General features: G+C 44.7%; 1 protein-coding gene across 2 annotated transcripts in view; it reads left to right on the top strand.

Moving 5' to 3' along the window:
• COL15A1 (collagen type XV alpha 1 chain) overlaps nucleotides 1–21,711 on the top strand; it is a 361,488-nt gene that overhangs the window by 179,413 nt on the left and 160,364 nt on the right. For both annotated transcript variants that reach the window (XM_068236615.1, XM_068236614.1), the window contains one exon: nucleotides 1,803–1,877. In XM_068236615.1, the coding sequence (XP_068092716.1) occupies nucleotides 1,803–1,877 (75 nt within the window). The remainder of the gene's footprint in view (nucleotides 1–1,802; nucleotides 1,878–21,711) is intronic.

Here is a 21,711-nt window from a genome sequence, read left to right as displayed (position 1 = left end):
AGTGGTAAAGACCAGGCACATTTTAGCTAAAATGGCCACTGCAGCAGGGCCGCACAACACAGAACACGAGTGATTCCCCCTCCCCTTCCCCTCCCCCCCCCCCACCAACAGAGCTCTCTGTTGGTGGGGTCTGATCGCCCCCCGGTTGTTAGTTGTTTTTTTTATAAATATTTGTTAGTTGTTTTTTTTAAACCCTTTCCTCTGCCTCCCCCAGCCAGCCTCCCTCCCTCCCCCAGCCAGCCTATCACAGAGATCGGCAATAGCCGCTCGGAGACTGAAGAGGGGGCGGAGCTCCACCCCCCGAGCATGAGATGCGCGTGCAGCGTGCGCGCGATCGCATGCAAAGTAAAACCCCAGGACTTGACGCCAATTGGCGTTAGGCGGTCCTGGGGCTGCCGCTGCGGCCACGCCCAATGGGGTGGGGCAATCATTAGGTAGTTAAACAATGCAGATTTCCTGGCTGCCCTGCTTCTACCTCTAATATCTTTAGCCATAGGCACTGCACAAGCATGCAGATCATATGTTTCTGACTGAAATTTGACTGGATTAGATGCATGCTTGCTTCAGGTGTGGGATTCAGACACTAATGATGTCAGAAAGATCAGTGCTGTGGCATAACGGGCAGCACTGTGGCATAATGGATTGCACTCTCACCTTGCAGCACTGGGTCCCCACTTTGAATGCCAGCCAGGGCACTATCTGCTTGCAGGGTTTGAATCTTGGCTATTCCTGTTCAGTAATCCTGCACCTATTCAGTGAGGAGACCTTGGGCAAGACTCCCTAACACTGCTACTGCCTATACAGGGTGCCCTAGTGGCTGCAGCTCTGGTGCTTTGAGTCCACCAGGAGAAAAATGAGACATAAATGTTTTGTGTTTGTCTGTATGGAGTTTGCATGTTCATCCCCGTGTCTGTGTGGGTTTTCTACGGCACTCCGGTTTCCTCCCACATCCTAAAAACATACGGATAAGCTAATTGGCTTCCTCCTAATTGGTCCTAGGCTTTGATGGATATATGACTATGGTAGGGATTAGATTGTGAGCTCCTCTAAGAGCTGTAAAGGGCTGCGGAATATGTCAGCTCTATATAAAAACTAAATAAGAAGAAGAAGAAGGATGGCCAGACTACTGGTAATGTTTAAAAGGAAATAAATATGGCAGCCACCATATCCCTTTCAGTTCAGGTGTACTTTGAGTTAGACAACAAATGAGATCATCTTATTTAAAACTTCCAACAATATGAATTGGGAAGGATTTATCAAACTGTGCTTAAACTTGTTTGTATTAATGTAGTAACATCCGATCACCATTATTTGTGTTAAATAAATTAATAGAAAAAAGATAGCCTGGATTTCTTAAAGTGTTCTTACTGGTAATGTGTACACAAGACTGCAACAGTAGAATTGCCAGTTCTTTATCATTTAGCTAGCTCCTCTATTTTCCTGATATTACCCAGGTGAAGGCTGCAAACATGTGCCTCCTAATAGCAGATAAATATATTTTTTGCTTAATCTCTTATGTTCTCCAATGTTGTTCAGCTCAAGAGAACCGTGGCTTCACCATGGTACCATTTTCTTCTCTCATCATTTGAGCCTTATACTGATTATTTGTGTAGACTTATGAATGTAGCTTCGTATTTCTGTCAGTTAATCCTTCATTTCTTCTTAGGGAGTTACACAGTAATATCTTTATGATGTATTATACATGTATTATTACAGTAATAGTTTGTAACATCCTTTTATGGTAATTGAGTTATGTGGGCTTTTTGAGTTTATATAACTGCATTGAACTTCTTTTATTTCAGGGATCTATTCAGCAACTAACTATGAAACCAAATCCACGTGCAGCAGAAGATCAATGTGAAGATGACGACCCATATGTAAGTTCCTATAACACTACATTAAATAATGTTGCTGAAAGTATCAAGTTACGTTTAATGTGTATCAAATAGAATAGTACATCATGATCATGTGGGGGCTAATATTTAAGATTGGCATAATGGGCTGTATTTGCAAAAGGTCAGTAGAATTTATCAAAATCAAAATTAGCCACTTGAGGACCACAGTCTTTTCGCCCCTTAAGGACCAGAGCCTTTTTTTCCATTCAGACCACTGCAGCTTTCACGGTTTATTGCTCGGTCATACAACCTACCACCCAAATGAATTTTACCTCCTTTTCTTGTCACTAACACAGCTTTCTTTTGGTGCTATTTGATTACTGCTGCGAGTTTTACTTTTTATTATATTCATCAAAAAAACATGAATTTTGTCAAAAAAATGTCTTTTTTAACTTTCTGTGCTGACATTTTTCAAATAAAGTAAAATTTCCTATACATTTGAGCGCGAAAGTTATTCTGCTACATGTCTTTGATAAAAAAAAAAACATTAAGTGTATATTTATTGGATTGGGTAAAAGTTATAGCGTTTACAAACTATGGTGCCAAAAGTGAATTTTCCCATTTTCAAGCATCTCTGACTTTTCTGACCCCCTGTCATGATTCATGAGGTGCTAAAATTCCAGGATAGTATAAATACCCCCCAAATGACCCCATTTTGGAAAGAAGACATCCCAAAGTATTCAGTGAGAGGCATGGTGAGTTCATAGAAGATTTTATTTTTTGTCACACGTTAGCGGAAAATGACACTTTGTGACAAAAAAAAAAGAAAAAAAAAGTTTCCATTTCTTCTAACTTGCGACAAAAAAAAATGAAATCTGCCACGGACTCACTATGCTCCTCTCTGAATACCTTGAAGTGTCTACTTTCCAAAATGGGGTCATTTGTGGGGTGTGTTCACTGTCCTGGCATTTTGGGGGGTGCCTAATTGTAAGCACCCCTGTAAAGCCTAAAGATGCTCATTGGACTTTGGGCCCCTTAGCGCAGTTAGGCTGCAAAAAAGTTCCACACATGTGGTATTGTAGTACTCAGGAGAAGTAGTATAATGTGTTTTGGGGTGTATTTTTACACATACCCATGCTGGGTGGGAGAAATATCTCCGTAAATGACAATTTTTTATTTTTTTTACACACAATTGTCTATTTACAGAGATATTTCTCCCACTCAGCAGGGGCCCAAAGTCCAATGAGTACCTTTAGGATTTCACAGGTCATTTTGCGACATTTGGTTTCAAGACTACTCCTCACGGTTTAGGGCCCCTAAAATGCCAGGGCAGTATAGGAACCCCACAAATGACCCCATTTTAGAAAGAAGACACCCCAAGGTATTCCGTTAGGAGTATGGAGAGTTCATAGAAGATTTTTTTTTTGTCACAAAATTGATTTTAATTGTGTTTTTTCACAAAGTGTCATTTTCCGCTAACTTGTGACAAAAAATAAAATCTTCTATGAACTCACCATACTCCTAACGGAATACCTTGGGGTGTCTTCTTTCTAAAATGGGGTCATTTGTGGGGTTCCTATACTGCCCTGGCATTTTAGGGGCCCTAAACCATGAGGAGTAGTCTTGAAACCAAATGTCGCAAAATGACCTGTGAAATCCTAAAGGTACTCATTGGACTTTGGGCCCCTTAGCACACTTAGGGTGCAAAAAAATTCCACACATGTGGTACCACCGTACTCAGGAGAAGTAGTATAATGTGTTTTGTGGTGTATTTTTACACATACAGATGCTGGGTGGGAGAAATATCTCTGTAAATGACACATTTTTGATTTTTTTTAAACACAATTGTCCATTTACAGAGAGATTTTTCCACCCAGCATGGGTATGTGTAAAAATACACCACAAAACACATTATACTACCTCTCCTGAGTACGGCGATACCACATGTGTGACACTTTTTTGCAGCCTAGGTGCGCTAAGGGGCCCAACGACCTATTCACAGGACATTTTGAGGCATTTGTTTTCTAGACTACTCCTCATAGTTTAGGGCCCCTAAAATGCCAGGGCAGTATAGGAACCCCACAAGTGACCCCATTTTAGAAAGAAGACACCCCAAGGTATTCCGTTAGGAGTATGGTGAGTTCATAGAAGATTTTATTTTTTGTCAAAAGTTGCTGAAAAATGGCACTTTGTGAAAAAAACAATAAAGATCAATTTCCGCGAACTGTTGACAAAAAATAAAATCTTCTATGAACTCGTCATACACCTAACAGAATACCTTGGGGTGTCTTTTTTCTAAAATGGGGTCACTTGTGGGGTTCCTATACTGCCCTGGCATTTTAGGGGCCCTAAACCATGAGGAGTAGTCTTGAAACCAAATGTCGCAAAATGACCTGTGAAATCCTAAAGGTACTCATTGGACTTTGGGCCCCTTAGCGCACTTAGGGCCCTTTTCCACTAGAGTGATTGTGATTGCTGAATCGCAAAATCGCAAATCGCTAGTGATTTTTAAATCGCTAGAGTTGTTACTTTATCATAGAAATCATGAGAAGTATTTTACACTACAGTGATTCGATTTGGAAATCGCTAATCGCAATCGCTTGCTGGAGTGATTTTTACAATGATAATGCAATGCAAATGAAAATCACAAATCGCAATCGCATAACAGAATTAATGAAAAATCGCAATCGCAATTGCTGGCGTTTCTGATTTGTGATTGCGATTGCTAGTGGAAAAGGGCCCTAAGGGTGCAAAAAAATGCCACACATGTGGTACCACCGTACTCAGGAGAAGTAGTATAATGTGTTTTGTGGTGTATTTTTACACATACAGATGCTGGGTGGGAGAAATATCTCTGCAAATGACAATTGTTTGATTTTTTTTACACACAATTGTCCATTTACAGAGAGATTTCTCCCACCCAGCATGGGTATGTATAAAAATACACCTCAAAACACATTATACTACTTCTTCTGAGTACGGCGATACCACATGTGTGACACTTTTTTGCAACCTAGGTGCGCTAAGGGGCCTAACGTCCTATTCACAGGTCATTTTGAGGCATTTGGATTCTAGACTACTCCTCACGGTTTAGGGCCCCTAAAATGCCAGGGCAGTATAGGAACCCTGCAAGTGACCCCATTTTAGAAAGAAGACACCCCAAAGTATTCTGTTAGGAGTATGGTGAGTTCATAGAAGATTTTTTTTTTTTGTCACAAGTTAGCGGAAAATGACACTTTGTGGGAAAAAAAAAATACAAATCAATTTCCGCTAACTTGTGACAAAAAATAAAATCTTCTATGAACTCATCATACACCTAACAGAATACCTTGGGGTGTCTTCTTTCTAAAATGGGGTCACTTGTGGGGTTCCTATACTGCCCTGGCATTTTAGGGGCCCTAAACCGTGAGGAGTAGTCTTGAAACCAAATGCCGCAAAATGACCCTTGAAATCCTAAAGGTACTCATTGGACTTTGGGCCCCTTAGCGCAGTTAGGGTGCAAAAAAGTGTCACACATGTGGTATCGCCATACTCAGGAGAAGTAGTATAATGTGTTTTGTGGTGTATTTTTACATATAACCATGCTGGGTGGGAGAAATATCTCTGTAAATGACACATTTTTGATTTTTTTTTTAAACACAATTGTCCATTTACAGAGAGATTTTCCCACCCAGCATGGGTATGTGTAAAAATACACCACAAAACACATTATACTACCTCTCCTGAGTACGGCGATACCACATGTGTGACACTTTTTTGCAGCCTAGGTGCGCTAAGGGGCCCAACGACCTATTCACAGGACATTTTGAGGCATTTGTTTTCTAGACTACTCCTCATAGTTTAGGGCCCCTAAAATGCCAGGGCAGTATAGGAACCCCACAAGTGACCCCATTTTAGAAAGAAGACACCCCAAGGTATTCTGTTAGGTGTATGGTGAGTTCATAGAAGATTTTATTTTTTGTCAAAAGTTGCTGAAAAATGACACTTTGTGAAAAAAACAATAAAGATCAATTTCCGCTAACTGTTGACAAAAAAATAAAATCTTCTATGAACTCGTCATACACCTAACAGAATACCTTGGGGTGTCTTTTTTCTAAAATGGGGTCACTTGTGGGGTTCCTATACTGCCCTGGCATTTTACGGGCCCAAAACCGTGAGTTGTCGGGAAACCAAATTTCTCAAAATGACTGTTCAGGGGTATAAGCATCTGCAAACTTTGATGACAGGTGGTCTATGAGGGGGCAAATTTTGTGGAACCGGTCATAAGCAGGGTGGCCTCTTAGATGACAGGTTGTATTGGGCCTGATCTGATGGATAGGAGTGCTAGGGGGTGACAGGAGATGATTGATGGGTGTCTCAGGGGGTGGTTAGAGGGGAAAATAGATGCAATCAATGCACTGGGGAGGTGATCGGAAGGGGGTCTGAGGGGGATCTGAGGGTTTGGCCGAGTGATCAGGAGCCCACACGGGGCAAATTAGGGCCTGATCTGATGGGTAGGTGTGCTAGGGGGTGACAGGAGGTGATTGATGGGTGTCTCAAGGTGTGATTAGAGGTGGGAAATAGATGCAAGCAATGCACTGGCGAGGTGATCAGGGCTGGGGTCTGAGGGCATTCTGAGGGTGTGGGCGGGTGTTTGGGTGCCCTAGGGGCAGATAGGGGTCTAATCTGATGGGTATCAGTGACAGTGGCTGATTGATGGGTGATCAGTGGGTGATTAGATGGCAGAACAGATGTAAACAATGCACTTTGGAGGTGATCTGAGGGTAGGTCTGGGGCAATCTGATGGTGTGGGTGGGTGATCAGATTGCCCGCAAGGGGCAGGTTAGGGGCTGATTGATGGGTGGCAGTGACAGGGGGTGATTGATGGGTGACAGTGACAGGGGGTGATTGATAAGTGATTGACAGGTGATTGACAGGTGATCAGTGTGTTATTACAGGGAAGAACAGATGTAAATATTGCACTGGCGAATTGATAAGGGGGGGGGTCTGAGGGCAATCTAAGCGTGTGGGCGGGTGATTGGGTGCCCACAAGGGGCAGATTAGGGTCTAATCTGATAGGTAACAGTGACAGGTGGTGATAGGGGGTGATTGATGGGTAATTAGTGGGTGTTTAGGGTAGAGAACAGATGTAAACACTGCACATGGGAGGTGATCTGACGTCAGATCTGCGGGCGATCTATTGGTGTGGGTGGGCGATCAGAGGGAAGGGGGGGCAGGATCAGTGTGCTTGGTGCAGACTAGGGTGGCTGCAGCCTGCCCTGGTGGTCCCTCGGACACTGGGACCACCAGGGCAGGAGGCAGCCAGTATAATAGGCTTTGTATACATTACAAAGCCTATTATACTGTGTACATGCGGCGATCCGGGTGCTAGTAACCCGCTGGTGCTTCCGAACGGCCGGCGGGTTACAGCGTGAGGGGGGCGGAGCCAGTCGCCGGCGGCTGATCGCGTCACGAATGACCCGATCGCCGCATAACCACGCCTGCCGCCGCCTCTGCCGATGGGCGTATTGCGGTCGTTTAGGCCCAGTCTTTGCCGCCGCCCATCGGCTGGGGGTGGTCGGCAAGTGGTTAATGTGTATCAAATAGAATAGTACATCATGATCATGTGGGGGCTAATATTTAAAATGGCATAATGGGCTGTATTTGCAAAAGGTCAGTAGAATTTATCAGAATTAGTTTATTTCACCAAGTACAACACACGTTGAACCCTGAATTGTTTTTGGCACATGTGCACAGACAGCTCCCAGGTGAGGGAGGGGGGCTGACCTCCCTTCCCGCCACTGTGCCCGCTGCCCTCCTTCCTACCTGCTACCTCCTCCAGCATGGTGGCCCCCTCCCCATCCACCGACAGGGCTGGGACACTGGAAACGGTTATGGTGTAGAGGGTGTGGTGATATATTGGGGTGCTGATGATAAGGATAATAAAGGAACATATTCTTTCATTTTTCTGCCTGTGTTCCGTGTAGGTCTGCTAAAAGGGAGCTGTTGCCTTGAGTTGCTTGGGGCAAGGAAATGGGTGATTGTCTTGACCATATGAAGTACTTTAAGTTTCTGAATGCAGTTCCTCTGAGAGTGGTTCCCTGCTAATGGGATTATCTGCCTGGCTTTTTTGAACTCAGGAGACGGCCCATTGTCTCAATACACAAAGCAAGACTACCAGAGTCTGGAGACTAACACAGGAATGTTTGAAATGTACATGACAGAATACTGGAAATGGGTGAAGGGGTGAAGTCCTTTTGATACAATTTTTTACCTGGGGAAATTGAATTATGTCCGAATAGTGGGCTGGAAATGGAATTGCTTTGAAATCTGTAAGTGTAAACGGGATACTAGTTGTTCTCAGGATACAATCTTACCTGTGAAATCTGCAACCTTCAAAAATCTGAAACCGGAACCCTTTGAAGTTCGCATATCACAGGAAGATTATGACAAGCGTTCGGTGATGTCACAAACGGGGAAATTGCATTAGTTCCTGGGGGCTGGACATTAAATGCCCCAGGGGACACTTCAGACTATTTAAGAGGGTCCAGAACAGGCACAGCTATCGTCTCTTGGAGGTAGCGAATAGCTAGGGATGATCGCGACTCCTGGTCGAAACGGCGTCCTCCCGTCAAACAACGTTCTAACCTAAGCTGGTAACGTTCTTTTTTTCCCCCGTTTATTTTTACGCAAATATCCGTGTGTGTATTTTTGTAACTTTTATCTTTGTAACTTTTTACTTTGTTTTTGTAATCTTTTGTATATATTCTGTTCTGCATTGTTCCACTTTTTTCCCTGGAATATTAAATTATTATTTAATAAGCTTGACTTCTGCTGTACTAAACTAACACTCATAGCCTAGAAGAGATTGAAGTGCAACTGTGTATAAATCCATGCCTAATTGTATGCTTGAGCAACACTACCATATGAAATTGTAATTGCATTGTGTGTGGGGGCGTTTGTCATACGTTGGCCTAAAGCACACAGCTGACCCAACGTACGAAAAACGCCATTGCGAGTAGCGACAGTAGAGTGGCTAACAGTATCGTTCGGAACGACTGCTAGTGGTTTTGCTTCACTACAGTGTAAGATTGCAACTGTGTGTGGGTGCGTGGCGTTCGGCCTAAGCGCAAAGGTGACCCGAATACGAAAACGTGGATTGCGCGCTGAGGACTCGACAGCAGAGTGGAAGTGTCTAGCGAACCACTAGTGGTGGCAGTGAGAGGTGTTCTGAGGGGTCCTAGCCTTGTTTTAGCTCGAATAAGGCTGCTCCCCGCTTGATCTGGTCAAACCCGCAGTCGGGAACCGTATATGCAGGCGTGCCGCGGGCCGGTTCCTGACAGAGGGAGATATGCTTTTGCATTGGGTTTCACTACCCCTGTATGTATCCGTGGTCCATGAAAACCATGCAAATCGGGACCGTTCATTCAGTTTTCAAAAGCGCATTCCCCGGATCGCCCATATATCTGTTTTTGAAGTGGGTGAAGACGGCCCCTATTTTTAACATTTGTATCCGTGGCTCTGGTTTTGGTCCGGGCCCAAAAATGGAGCCACGGATACGTTTTTAAAACAAATGTGTACCGAGCCTAACATGGGTTATACAAACCCATGTAATGGGTGTCATATAGTTTGACTGCAACTGGTTAAATTAATACAAACTGTCTGTGCATGTACATTTTTGTGAATACACCCCAATGAGTGGACTCAGAGGGGCCGACCCAATTCACTTTTTCTCCTAAGTTTTCTCCTAGGCAATATTTTCACTTCCTCTAAATAAAATGTTTTTTAAGCCTCCAGTAATCAAGTAATTTTGACAGGTTTTTTTTCACCTACTTTTTGCTACTTTTTCAGTTGCAGAGTGCTAAAAAGTTATTTAAAACAATAGATGAAAAATGATCTCCTAGGAGAAAAATTAGGAGAAATAGTAAATTGAATCGGGCTCAGAGTTAGGAATGCCCCCACCACCTTTGCTTGGGAGTACTATACCACAGTATGAATTACACATGCCTAAAAGAGCAAATTCAGCCTAAATTACACATTTAATTGTTAGACTTCTATTATAAAATGACAACCAGCCAGATCTTTTCCTTCTGAATCCTTCCCCAAGCTCTGTGTCTGCTAGCTTCTGACACATAGCCTTGCCCCCTCACACAAAAGTGCCATGGTGCTTTTTCTACTCGAGATAGATAAATGGGCCTTAGCCCTTTTCTATGTGTGGCAGGGCTAAATGCTGGAAGTCAGTTAACACAGGGCTCAAGAAAGGATTTGGAAAGAAAAGACTTGGCAGGTCGATATAACTTTATAGTTGAAGAAATATGGTGTGGCGCAATTGTCCTGTAGCAGAATTAGTTGCTACAGGACAATCGCATGGCACCAATTTGTGTTTAAATGACCCAATAGGGTGATTTGTGTAGCTCTGCCCCCCACTCAGTGATGTACTCCCTGCTGGGCAGGAAGTACGTCACTGAATTTTGAAATATCGGTGCATGCGTGCCACACTGCTACTGCAAAGATTTCGCCATTGACTCCAATTCAATTGCGTTCCGAGTGGTAGCGCTCGTCAGCGCACTGCAGAGTCTGTGTCACCTCTGTGTCATCGGAAGCACTTCGGTTGCATCGCGTCGCACCACAGGTTCTGTGTTCAGTCACATACAGACTAATGGCCACTGCGACAAAATTCAGTAAGTTAGAGTACACAACACAAGCAACACAACATGTGTGAAAGGGGCCACAATGTGTAGTTTAGGCTGAATTTGCTCTTTAACGTAGACAGAAGCTGAAAAGGACAGATATAGGGCTTTCTATTTCTATAAAGACAGAGGACCCATGGCAGAAGCTGAAAAGAGGATCATCCTGATTCAAAACTTCCATCTTGTAACTTGTGCGTGAAAAAGTTGGTTCCTACTTTCATTTTTGACCTGCATGTGAGCATTTCCTGTAACTCTTTGCATTTCTGTTGATGGGTAGAGTTGGAACAATCCATAATACAGTATATGTATTTATCTGGGAGGTGTTACAGACCACTTTTGCCCTGCAATACCAGCCCAACTTCTAAGCCGCAGAGATACCAGAGACATTGGTTCCCATCAAAATCAATCTCCTGGAGTTATTAAAGAAAACCTGTTCTGAAAAAAAGTTCTCCTGGGGGGTACTCACCTCAGTAGGGGGAAGCCTCTGGACCCTATCGAGGCTTCCCCCGTCCTCCTGTGTCCCATGGCGGTCTTGCTGCAGCCCCCGGAACGTACAGGCGACAAATCTGACAGCCTGTGCAATATTTACCTTTTCGGGCTCCAGCGGGGGCGCTGTTGCGGCTCTTCTGATTGAGATAGACGAAAATAGCCGATCTCCGTCGGGTCCGCTCTACTGCTCAGGAGCAGGAGACTTGCACCTGCGCAGTAGAGCGGCCCGACGGAGATCGGCTGTTTTCACCTATCTCCGTGGGAAGATTGAATACTGCGCCTGGGCTGGAGCCAAAAGGTAAATATTTACATCCCCGCCGCTCCAGGAGGATTTTCTCCGCCGCCGTGGGACCGAGGAGGACGGGGGAAGCCTCAATAGGATCCGGAGGCTCCCCCCACCTGAGGTGAGTGCTCCCCAGGGGAGTTTTTTTTCATTACAGATTTTCTGTAAGGATGATTTTGGAAAAAGCTATTGAACTTGACATTAATAGTATTAGGCAAAGTATCCTGGCTTTTTGGAAACAGCAGTCTCTTCTAATGTTAGCTGTTTTGTCCATTTCTAGATGCAGCTGTGTTGCAGAGGAGGTCTGATGAAGTTCTTAGTCTTTAATCTTTGCTGGAGATTGTATGGAAGGACTGTTCTCAGAGGAGACCTCACATGTCGGAAGGTTCTGCTGAGGTTGATCAGATGTTGTGGCTTTTCAGTCTTCCTTCCTTTAATGGTTTCTCACCAGCAGCTGTATGAATCTTCAGAAATTGTTGTAGAAGTCTGGTCTGGCAGTTAGAATTGGATTGTTAGCTTTCCACGCTGTACTCTATAAAATTCCTCACTTGAAAGGAAAGACAAACAGGTCATGTCAACAGGAGATATCGAAGGTCCAGCTTAAAGCTGACCCCTTCTTCTTTTTCACTACTAAATAAGGTAGTATTTCAGTGGTTAAAGGGGAACTTCAGCCTAAACAAACATATTGTCATCAAGTTACATTAGTTATGTTAAGTAGAATAGATAGGTAATATAATTTCTTACCCACCCTGTTTTAAAAGAACAGGCAAATGTTTGTGATTCATGGGGGCTGCCATCTTTGTCATGGGGGCAGCCATCTTTTTGGTTGAAAGGAGGTGACAAGGAGCAGGAGACACAGTTCCAACTGTCCTGTGTCCTGATTACCCCACCCAGCTGCACACGCTAGGCTTTAAATGTCAAATTCAAAATGTAAAAGAAAAAAATTTGCACCAAAACAGCAGAAAGGGAACAACAGCATCAGAAATCCCATAATGCAATCACAAAGAGATTTTGGTTGGTTCACATAACAATGCAATTGCATGTTGACAGGGGTGCCAGGTGTAGGCTGTGCCCCAGGAGGAGGTGGGGATGACGACTCCCTGGGGGGGTTCATGGTGGCATCTGGGAGTCCCCTTTAAGAAGGGGACCCCAGATGCCCATCCCCCTCCCAGGAGAAATAAGTAGAGGGGTACAATGTATATTTTTAATTAACCAGAAATACTTACCTGTACCTTTAAAAAAATGTTCCCATGCCCATATCCTCAGTAAATGATCCAACAAATACAGTATCCTCCAATCTTGCGATTTTCAATTACCTTAATTGAAGATCTCCCACGGCAATTAGCTTTACTATACCTTAGAATGCATCCTGCCGACATTCCGCTGTCCTCCCCGCCTCCTCACCTGTCAACCTGACCTAGGCTGGCACCCATGGGTGCACCGGGTGCCAGTCTAGGTGAGGGTGACAGGTGCAGTCAGGTGGGGAGAGACAGCAGGAGCCGCACTGCTATACGTCCGCACAGGACGCATTCTAAGCTATAGTAACCGGCTAATTCATGAGCCGGTTCTTTTTGTATTGAATCGAATGAATCGGTTGAGAGCCGCCATGAACTCCCCCCCAGGGAGTAGTCGCTCCCCCTCCTCCTTGGACACCGGAGGTGGGGAAGAGCCCCTTGTCCACGGATTGGACAAGGGCTCAGGGGGAGAGGGGAAGACTTGGCCGCCCCTCTCCCCCGGAGCCCCCCCATACCATGGACCATGCAAGCTGGTATAGCCGGGACTCCGCATTCTCGCCATCCCAGCCTGCATGGGGGACAAGGGGTTACAGAGGCTTAGGAAGAGGGACCCCATGCCATTTTTTTCAGATTTCCCACACGCAGAACATTCTCCCCCCCCCCCACACACACACACACACACACATTTTTTTTTTTTTTTTTTAATATTGTTTCCCACTATCTTTTTTAACATATCCTGCAAATTTGGAGTTGCTTGGATGTAAGGGTCCTTTTCTATTAACTGCTTAAGTCGGGTGGGTGATAAATCAACCAGAGTTATTGGGGTGCAAACGTGCTGAATTTTGCCATTGGCTTTCATTGGGCATCCTATTTCACTTTCAAAAATCTCACATTTTTCCAAAGGACGATGGTTCAGCAGTGGCAAATGTTCTAGCATTGTAGGGACTCTTAGGGGGCTCAGGACTGGTGAGTTTCGGGCCCCTAACACAAAGAGATAATAGCCTAGGGTCACAAAAACCTGTTTATTTTTGCAAATGGTACTGGTGGCGATTGGCCATGGCCGTTAGCAAAGTCTGAATCTCACGACATGTCGCATGCAGGTAGAAGCATATTGTTGTACTTGCACTCCAATTTTGGGTTCCCTACATCTCTGCAAACCAGAGTTGCGGGGGTGCAAAAGTACTAAAATCCCCCATAGGCTTTCATTGGGGCCTAGGTTTTGAGGGTACAAAAGCGCAGGTTTCTGCCGAACGGTAAGGTAAGGGCCCGAAACTCACCAGCCCTGAACCCCCTTATACTCCCTACACAGCCTGAAAATTTGGTGCTGCTCAGCCGTACCGTTCTGCAGAAACCTGCGCTTTTGTACCCTCAAAACCTAGGCCCCAATGAAAGCCTATGGGGGATTTTAGCATTTTTGGTACTGGGAGTGGTGACGAACATAAATCGCAGCCATGGCCGTTAGCAAAATCTGAATCTCACGACATGTCGCATGCAGGTAGAAGGCATATTTTTGTACTTGCACTCCAATTTTGGGTTACCTACATCTCTGCAAATCAAAGTTACGGGGGTGCAAATGTGCTAAAATCCCCCATAGGCTCTCATTGGGCTTCCTATTTCACTTTCCGAAATCTCACATTTTTTTCAAAGGGCTATGGCTCAGCAGTGGCAATTTTTCTAGCATTGTAGGGACTCTTAGGGGGCTCATGACTGGTGAGTTTAGGGCCTCTAGGCCAAAGAGGTCATAGCCTAGGGTCACAAAAACCTGTTTATTTTTGCAATGGTACTGGTGGTGATTCCGACAAACATAAATCGCAACCATGGCCATTAGCAAAGTCTAAAGCTCACGACATTTGGCATGCAGGTAGAAGGCATATTGTTGTACATGCACTCTAATTTTGGGTTCCCTACATCTCTGCAAACCAAAGTTATGGGGGTGCAAAAGTGCTAAAAATCCCCCATAGGCTTTCATTGGGCTTCCTATTTCACTTTCCAAAATCTCACATTTTTTCAAAGGACGATGGCTCAGCAGTGACACATTTTCTAGCATTGTAGGGACTCTTAGGGGGCTCATAACTGGTGAGTATCGGGCCCCTAGGCCAAAGAGGTCCTAGCCTAGGGTCACAAAAACCTGTTTATTTTTGCAATGGTACTGGTGGCGATTCTGACGAACATAAATTGCTGCCATGGCCGTTAGCAAAGTCTAAAGCTCACGACATTTGGCATGCAGGTAGAAGGCATATTGTTGTACATGCACTCCAATTTTGGGTTCCCTACATCTCTGCAAACCAAAGTTACGGGGGTGCAAAAGTGCTAAAACCCCCATAGGCTTTCATTTGGGCTTCCTATTTCACTTTCCAATATCTCACATTTTTTCAAAGGACGATGGCTCAGCAGTGGCAAATTTTCTAGCATTGTAGGGACTCTTAGGGGACTCATGACTGGTGAGTTTCGAGCCCCTAGGCCAGAGAGGTCATAGCCTAGGGTCACAAAAACCTGTTTATTTTCGCAATGGTACTGGTGGCAATTCTGACAAACATAAATCGCAGCTTTAGTTTTTTTCTTTGAACTTTTAAAATCGATTTTCTCAAAAAGTATAAGGTCTTTTTGAAAAGAAAAAAAAATCCCCTTGCTCCCACTTTTCTTCTTAACATAGCCTGAAAATTTGGTGATTCTGGCATTTAAGGGGGCTTTGCTATCAACCCTTAAAGTCGGCGGGTTTTGAGCGATGGTAGCTGAATCCGAATTTGTGATCACAGGTTTAACACCCGTGATCACGGCTGAATTCGAGAGTAAAATTCGGATACAATCGAATTCGAATTTGTGATCGGTATCGATCTTTGAATTCGACTTCTGGATTCATAAAAAACTACCCATGATCACGGGTAAATTCAAATTCAAGATCACTGGCGAGCAGCCCTGCTGGGCACGCCATCCACAACTGCACCCCAGGTGAAGGGGAGCAACTGAGGCACTACCCCAAGTGCTGCCACCACCTGGCAAAACACCCACAACTGCATTTCACAAGGAAAAAAGATTTAAACTGTCACTACAAACAACAGTGGTAAGCTCATTACATAGCAGCACATGGTTTATAAATGGCTGCAGGAACAGCCTCCCGGCAAATTTAATCAGCTCCCGTGTGGCTGCTGGGGGACTGCCTAACTTTGATTGGCGTCAAGTGTGGTGGGTGGGATTATCTGGGAATGCGCGCTCGCTCAAGCGCGCATCCCCGGCTGTAAACAGAATGGGGATGCAATGATCAGCCTGCCAGCTGGCAAGCTGTAATATAAAAAAAACAACACAAGAATCCTGTGTTTTCCAATTAGCTTATCTGCCATATCTGCCATGGCAGTCAGGTGACACAGGGGAGAGATCAAATTACAACTTGTAATTAGACACAAATCACAGGGAATTAGACAGACTAAACTCGCTAAATACATATAGGGTGCATTTCTCTATGTTTTCCTTCTGTACTGTGCAAGAGTTCAGGTCCCCTTTAAAATACCTAGCAAATTTAGTGATTCTAGCATGTATGGGGGCTTTGCTATTAACCACTATTATTAAAGTCGTTAGTATTCTTTAATTCATTTCTGCCTCCAAAATGTCTGGTGAATTTGTGCAAGTGTGTAAAGTTGAAAAGTTTCTGTAAGTGCTTGCATGTTGTTCCATGGAAGTTTCACTGCAAACTTTGTTTTTGCTGTTTCTGTCTCTGCTGATGATATACAGGTTAGGGTTCTGCAGAGGAATCCATAGAAGATGGCCAATGTTAATTGGTGAGACACAGTCATAGAGGATAATGCTGAAGAGCTGGAATAGATTCTGGTACTTGGCTACTGCTGGTGATCAACTATAGAGTATTTGTTGAGAGCTGATGTTCAGCTATTATCGACATGTGTCAGGGGAGTTAGGTGTAGGCATTCATTAGGGAGGGATCTGTTTGAGAGGGGTTAAGGCTGGGTATCAGGAAAAATATAACATTAAGAGTAAAGGTGGCCACACACCATACAATCTAGGTTCTTCAATCTTACCACTTTCATGTAGTATTAGAGCTTATCCAATCAATCATTCAAGGTATTTTCAATCTGTTGGCCCTTATACTACATAGATTTGGTAAATCTGTACAACCAAGATTGTATGGTGTGTGTTGAGCTTAATGGGTTTGATTTAGGCATTAGACAAGACAAGACAAATAACATTTATACCGTGCTTTTCTCCTGGTGGACTGAAAGCGCCAGAGCTGCAGCCACAGGACGCGCTCTATAGGCAAGTAGCAGTGTTATGGAGATTTGCCCAAGCTCCTTACTGAATAGGAAGGGCTTTAAGTTGGGGAGGGGGAGTAGTAAGGTGAGTTCTAGGATGAAGAAGTGCTTCATTTAGTCATAGCTGATTGATGGGTGCTAATAGCACTAATAGTACCAATACTTTAATAATCGGCACACCTGGAACCAGGGGCGTAGCAATAGGGGGTGCAGGGGTTGCAACCGCATCGGGGCTCTTGGGCCAGAGGGGCCCCAAAGGGCCCTTCCTCAACTACAGTATTAGCTCTCTATTGGTCCTGTGGTCATAATAATCACTTCTATAGATACTTTGAATAGTGGTAATCATTAACAAACTGTTCCCCATCCCCTTCTTGCCCCTCTGACACTGTAGTTGCCATTGGCGGGTTTTGGTGCGCCGTATCAATTGTTATGTATAGAGTGCTTGGGGGGCCCCATTGTAAAACTTGCATCGAGGCCCACAGCTCCTCAGCTATGCCACTGCCTGGAACCCAAATATAGTAGCAGCTGTGTAAAATGTATTGTCTAAAAGACCTGTAATATCCTTTGCACCACACTATGGTGCCGCTGATGGAATACTTCTCTGATGAGAACAGCCTCTCTTTGCAGCTCAGTCCTAGAGCCCTTCATATTGAGACAGGAAGCCACAGACAAGTGGCAAGGGCAGTGGTTAATGTGAGATGGAAACACACTGGTGTGGCTGCTTGACCAGGCCCAAGCCTAACAGCTAGGTGGATGGTCTGGTGAGAAGGGTTCCGGAACAGATTGGGTAATCAGTCAGATAGAGGTCAGCAGCAGAGGGAGGAGTCAGAGTAGGCAGTAAGCCAAGCAAACATTAACCACCGAAATAGCATAACAAGGATCAGCAAAACAGGAACACGTTTAAATAGGCCTGATGGTGGAAATTTAATGTGGATTGCTGTTGGACCCTTTCCCTTCCAACACAGAGGGGAAGTGGGAGTGAGGACTTGGAGAGTCAATGGCAAAGAAATGGACACCTGGGGAATGTTCACCATCTGGAGTTTTGATACGTCAAGAAGTTTGGGTGGCTTAACAATTTACTTTTTATTGTAAATAAATCCAATTCATTTTAAAAAAGGGGGTGGGGAGTTATACTGAATGTATTTTGTGTTATGTACTCATAGAACTTATGACCCCCGGCGCACCACTGAACTTTCAGTGCACATCTCTTTTTTAATCTAATTTTTTTAAAGAATTTTGCAAGCTTCATTTTACCTCTTCATTCACTGACAATAAAATGACATGAGAAAATGTCATTGTTATTGGCGCTTATTTATGTATACACATATGTAAACTGCATATGAATTAGCTAAACAAAGCTCAAATTTGTACCTGTCTCACATGGCTTACTTAGAGGAAACCTAAGAAGAATTAAATAGAGGAATGTATACTTACCTGGAGCTTCCTCCAGCACCATGTTCTCAGTGGGTTCCCTCCGTCCCTCGCATCCTCTTGGGCCACTCCGTTCATCTTCAATCTTCTATGTTAAAAAGGCTTCAGTCATGCCAGGCAGGCTGCACTGCCACCTAGAAGATTAAAGACCAATGGAGTCAGTGTCACCTAGGAGTATGTCAAGGGAGCCCACTGAGTACATGGAGCTAGGAGGTCCCAAGTAAGTATACATTTTTCTTTTTAACTTGTCTCAAGTACATTTTAAAGTGGGATTAAACTCCCTAAACTAAGATTTAAGTATCTACTCTTAAGGTGGCCACACACCATACAATTTTTTTAAAATATCTGTTCAATTCAAGAATTGCAATACATTTTTCTGACTAATTGTAACATTTAAAAAATATGACCAATGTACCACACAGATATGCTCAATTTTTCCCCAATCATGATAAAAATGATTGGAAACTATGAGAAAATTGCTAGGGTGTGTATGTTAATAAATTGACAATCTAACACACACCATGCTTTTGAATGTTCTTTTATATAACTAAAGTTGGCCACACCATGCTTTTGAATGTTCTTTTATATAACTAAAGTTGGCCACAGACGATACAATAAAATAATCTGATTTTATGGCAATTCGATAAATATGATCAGATCTCCTGAAAAAATCGAAAGCATTTTTTTTATCGGAATGCTGGAAAATTTTCTTCAATTTTTCTAAAGATTGTAATCTTTAGAAAAATTGAAGAAAATTTTCCAGCATTCCGGATAAAAAAAATGCTTTCGATTTTTTCAGGAGATCTGATCATATTTATCAAATTGCCATAAAATCAGATTATTTTATTGTATCGTGTGTGGCCAACTTTAGTTATATAAAAGAACATTCAAAAGCATCCCCTGTCTGTAAAAATGTTCACTTTCGAGGATAAGATCTCTGCCTGGTCTCTTCACTCTGCTCCCCTCCTCCTCTGCTGAATAGGCATCATTCACACAGTCTGATAAGACCACAGTGAGAGCTAACCTAAGCTATGAAGTAATTTTCATTATGTCAGGATCTCAGCTTTGAGTCCTTGTGCATACCAACCCCCAGGGTCCCCGGGGAAAATATTTTCAGTCATTTTGCAGGCCACTTGCAGATTAGCGAAGGGAAATTGTAATATTTACGTTGTCCACCCTCCATAAGGTCTCCTCTCCCTCCCAGGAGCTTCACACTGTATGCTGCCTTTCTCTGGCTCCTGATCACATGACATGCATTAGAAGGATGGCAGCATGCTGGGGGGAAGAGGAGATCCAGCGCAGCGGCAAACAGCTAAATATTAAATAATCCCTATAGTACTCTGCATGGTGGTAGATAGGAGGGGCAGACTACCATGTCATAGGAGCTATCCTCCTCCTTGTGTCTCCTACCTGTTCACGCACCTTTATTACCGTACACCATCCTATGGATCTGATTGAACTCAACTTGCCTATTCTCCATGCTCCATCCAGTGACCTACTAAGCATTACCTTGTACTCATACTGTGCTGCGTGATCTGTCCTGTATTGTCTTATTGCTGTATGCCACCCCTAAATATTGTCTGTAACTTTAACCACTTTACCCCCCCCCTCCTCCCGCAGTACGAATTTCTCCATCCCTTCCCCCCCCCCTAAAAAACCAAGGGATGGAGAAATCCGTACCTCCCGCGCTACCGCCGCTCGCGTGCGTGCTACCGCCACTTGTGCACGCCCCTGCCCGCTCGCCCGGAGATTAATGAACAGCAAAATCCATTCTTGTTCATTGATCTAAGCCCCCGCAAGGATCTGCTGCTTCTATGAGAAACAGCGCGATCATTGTGATTTTCCCAGCCTCGTAGTGCTTCCTGTAAGCGTCCTTCTGGACGCTTACAGGTTGCATGAACACAAACTCACTGTGGCCATCTTGTGGCCAAATAGTAAAACTATATTGGTAGGTGAACAGAGGCGCCAGAAGGATAAAAGTACATAACATTTGTTAAAAAATTGCTGGGAGGAAGTGGTGGACTTGCCTCCGTTAAAGCAGACACCAAGGACTGTAAATATATAGATATACACATTTATTGAAAATACCCCAAAGATGCAACGCGTTTCGCGGGCACAGCCCACTTCTTCAGGCAATAAGCAGGGGATAAACAACAGCAATTCAGTTATAGCAAGCAGAGCACCTCTGACAGAGGTGCTCTGTGTGAGGAAACGCGGAAAGCCGCCGCGTGTGCCAAGAGCTAGGCGGCTGACTCCGCGTCCTACGCGGCGGTTTGCACGCGTCTGGGTGTGTGGTGGAACGCGGAAAAGCCGCCGCATGTCCTGACAGCAAAGCGGCTGTTTGCATGCAGCAGCGTGTGCTTGGTGTGGCTGGGTCTGTTAGTGCACTTAGGCAGATGGAGAGCTATGCACGCGCGGGCCTGAATCCAGGACCTTTATACTAGCAGGGGAAGTGTCAGCTGATCAGGAAGGTCAGCTGATTCCTGCAGGACTCATGATTGGCTGAATGGTTCGGGCGGGGCGGCAGTGTCCAGCAACTATATATTCTGCTGCTTGGTCAGTTGCTGGTTGCCTGTCGTTGCGATCACAATGTGGGAGCACGCAGACCCTTAGTCAGATCCTTAAGTGTGCCGGGACCAGCTGGAGCTGTAATCCTACACTTAGCTAGATTCTGTTGATAGCTTAAAGTACTAGTTTGATTGTGATTATCTGTTATGACTTTCTGCCTGTCTGACTGCTCTCCTGATATCTGATCCTGTACTTTGTTTGTCTGTGAGTTTTCGACCCTGAGAACTATCTCTATCGTTAGGAGATAGTTCATGCCTTGTATGTGCTGGGCACCTGCTCCACAGGGCCAGCTCTGTATTTGCTGGGTACCTGCTTCCCAGAGCCAGCTCTGTATTTGCTGGGCACCTGCTCTCCAGGGCCAGCTCTGTATTTGCTGGGCACCTGCTCTCCAGGGCCAGCACTGTATTTGCTGGGCACCTGCTCCCCAGGGCCAGCGCTGTATTTGCTGGGCACCTGCTCTCCAGGGCCAGCACTGTATTTGCTGGGCACCTGCTCCCCAGGGCCAGCGCTGTATTTGCTGGGCACCTGCTCCCCAGGGCCAGCACTGTATTTGCTGGGCACCTGCTCCCCAGGGCCAGCTCTGTATTTGCTGGGCACCTGCTCCCCAGCTTCTCCAAGCTTGTTACTATTCTTCTGTATTCTGATCTTGTACCCTGTCATTCTGATACCCTGTTGCCGAACCTCGGCTCGCTCTTAGACTCTGCATCTGACTCCTGATTCTGTACCCCGATATTTCTGATACCCTGTTGCCGAACCCTGCCTGTTTATTAGACTCCACCTCTGCTTTCTGTATCTGTACTGTATCTGTCCGTGTGTTACGACCAGGCCTGCCTGACTTCGAGAACTGACCTTGCTGTTAGAGGCAGTTCCCAGATCTGTTAGTGACGCCCTCTCCTAGGTGTCACTCACGTTCTGTCCTTCCTACGCTCCGCCTGACTCCTC

Source organism: Hyperolius riggenbachi, chromosome 5 (assembly GCF_040937935.1).
Source record: "Hyperolius riggenbachi isolate aHypRig1 chromosome 5, aHypRig1.pri, whole genome shotgun sequence".
NCBI classification, from domain to species: Eukaryota; Metazoa; Chordata; class Amphibia; order Anura; family Hyperoliidae; genus Hyperolius; species Hyperolius riggenbachi.
Note: the sequence above shows the minus strand (reverse complement) of the source record. Positions and strands in the feature narration are given on the sequence as shown.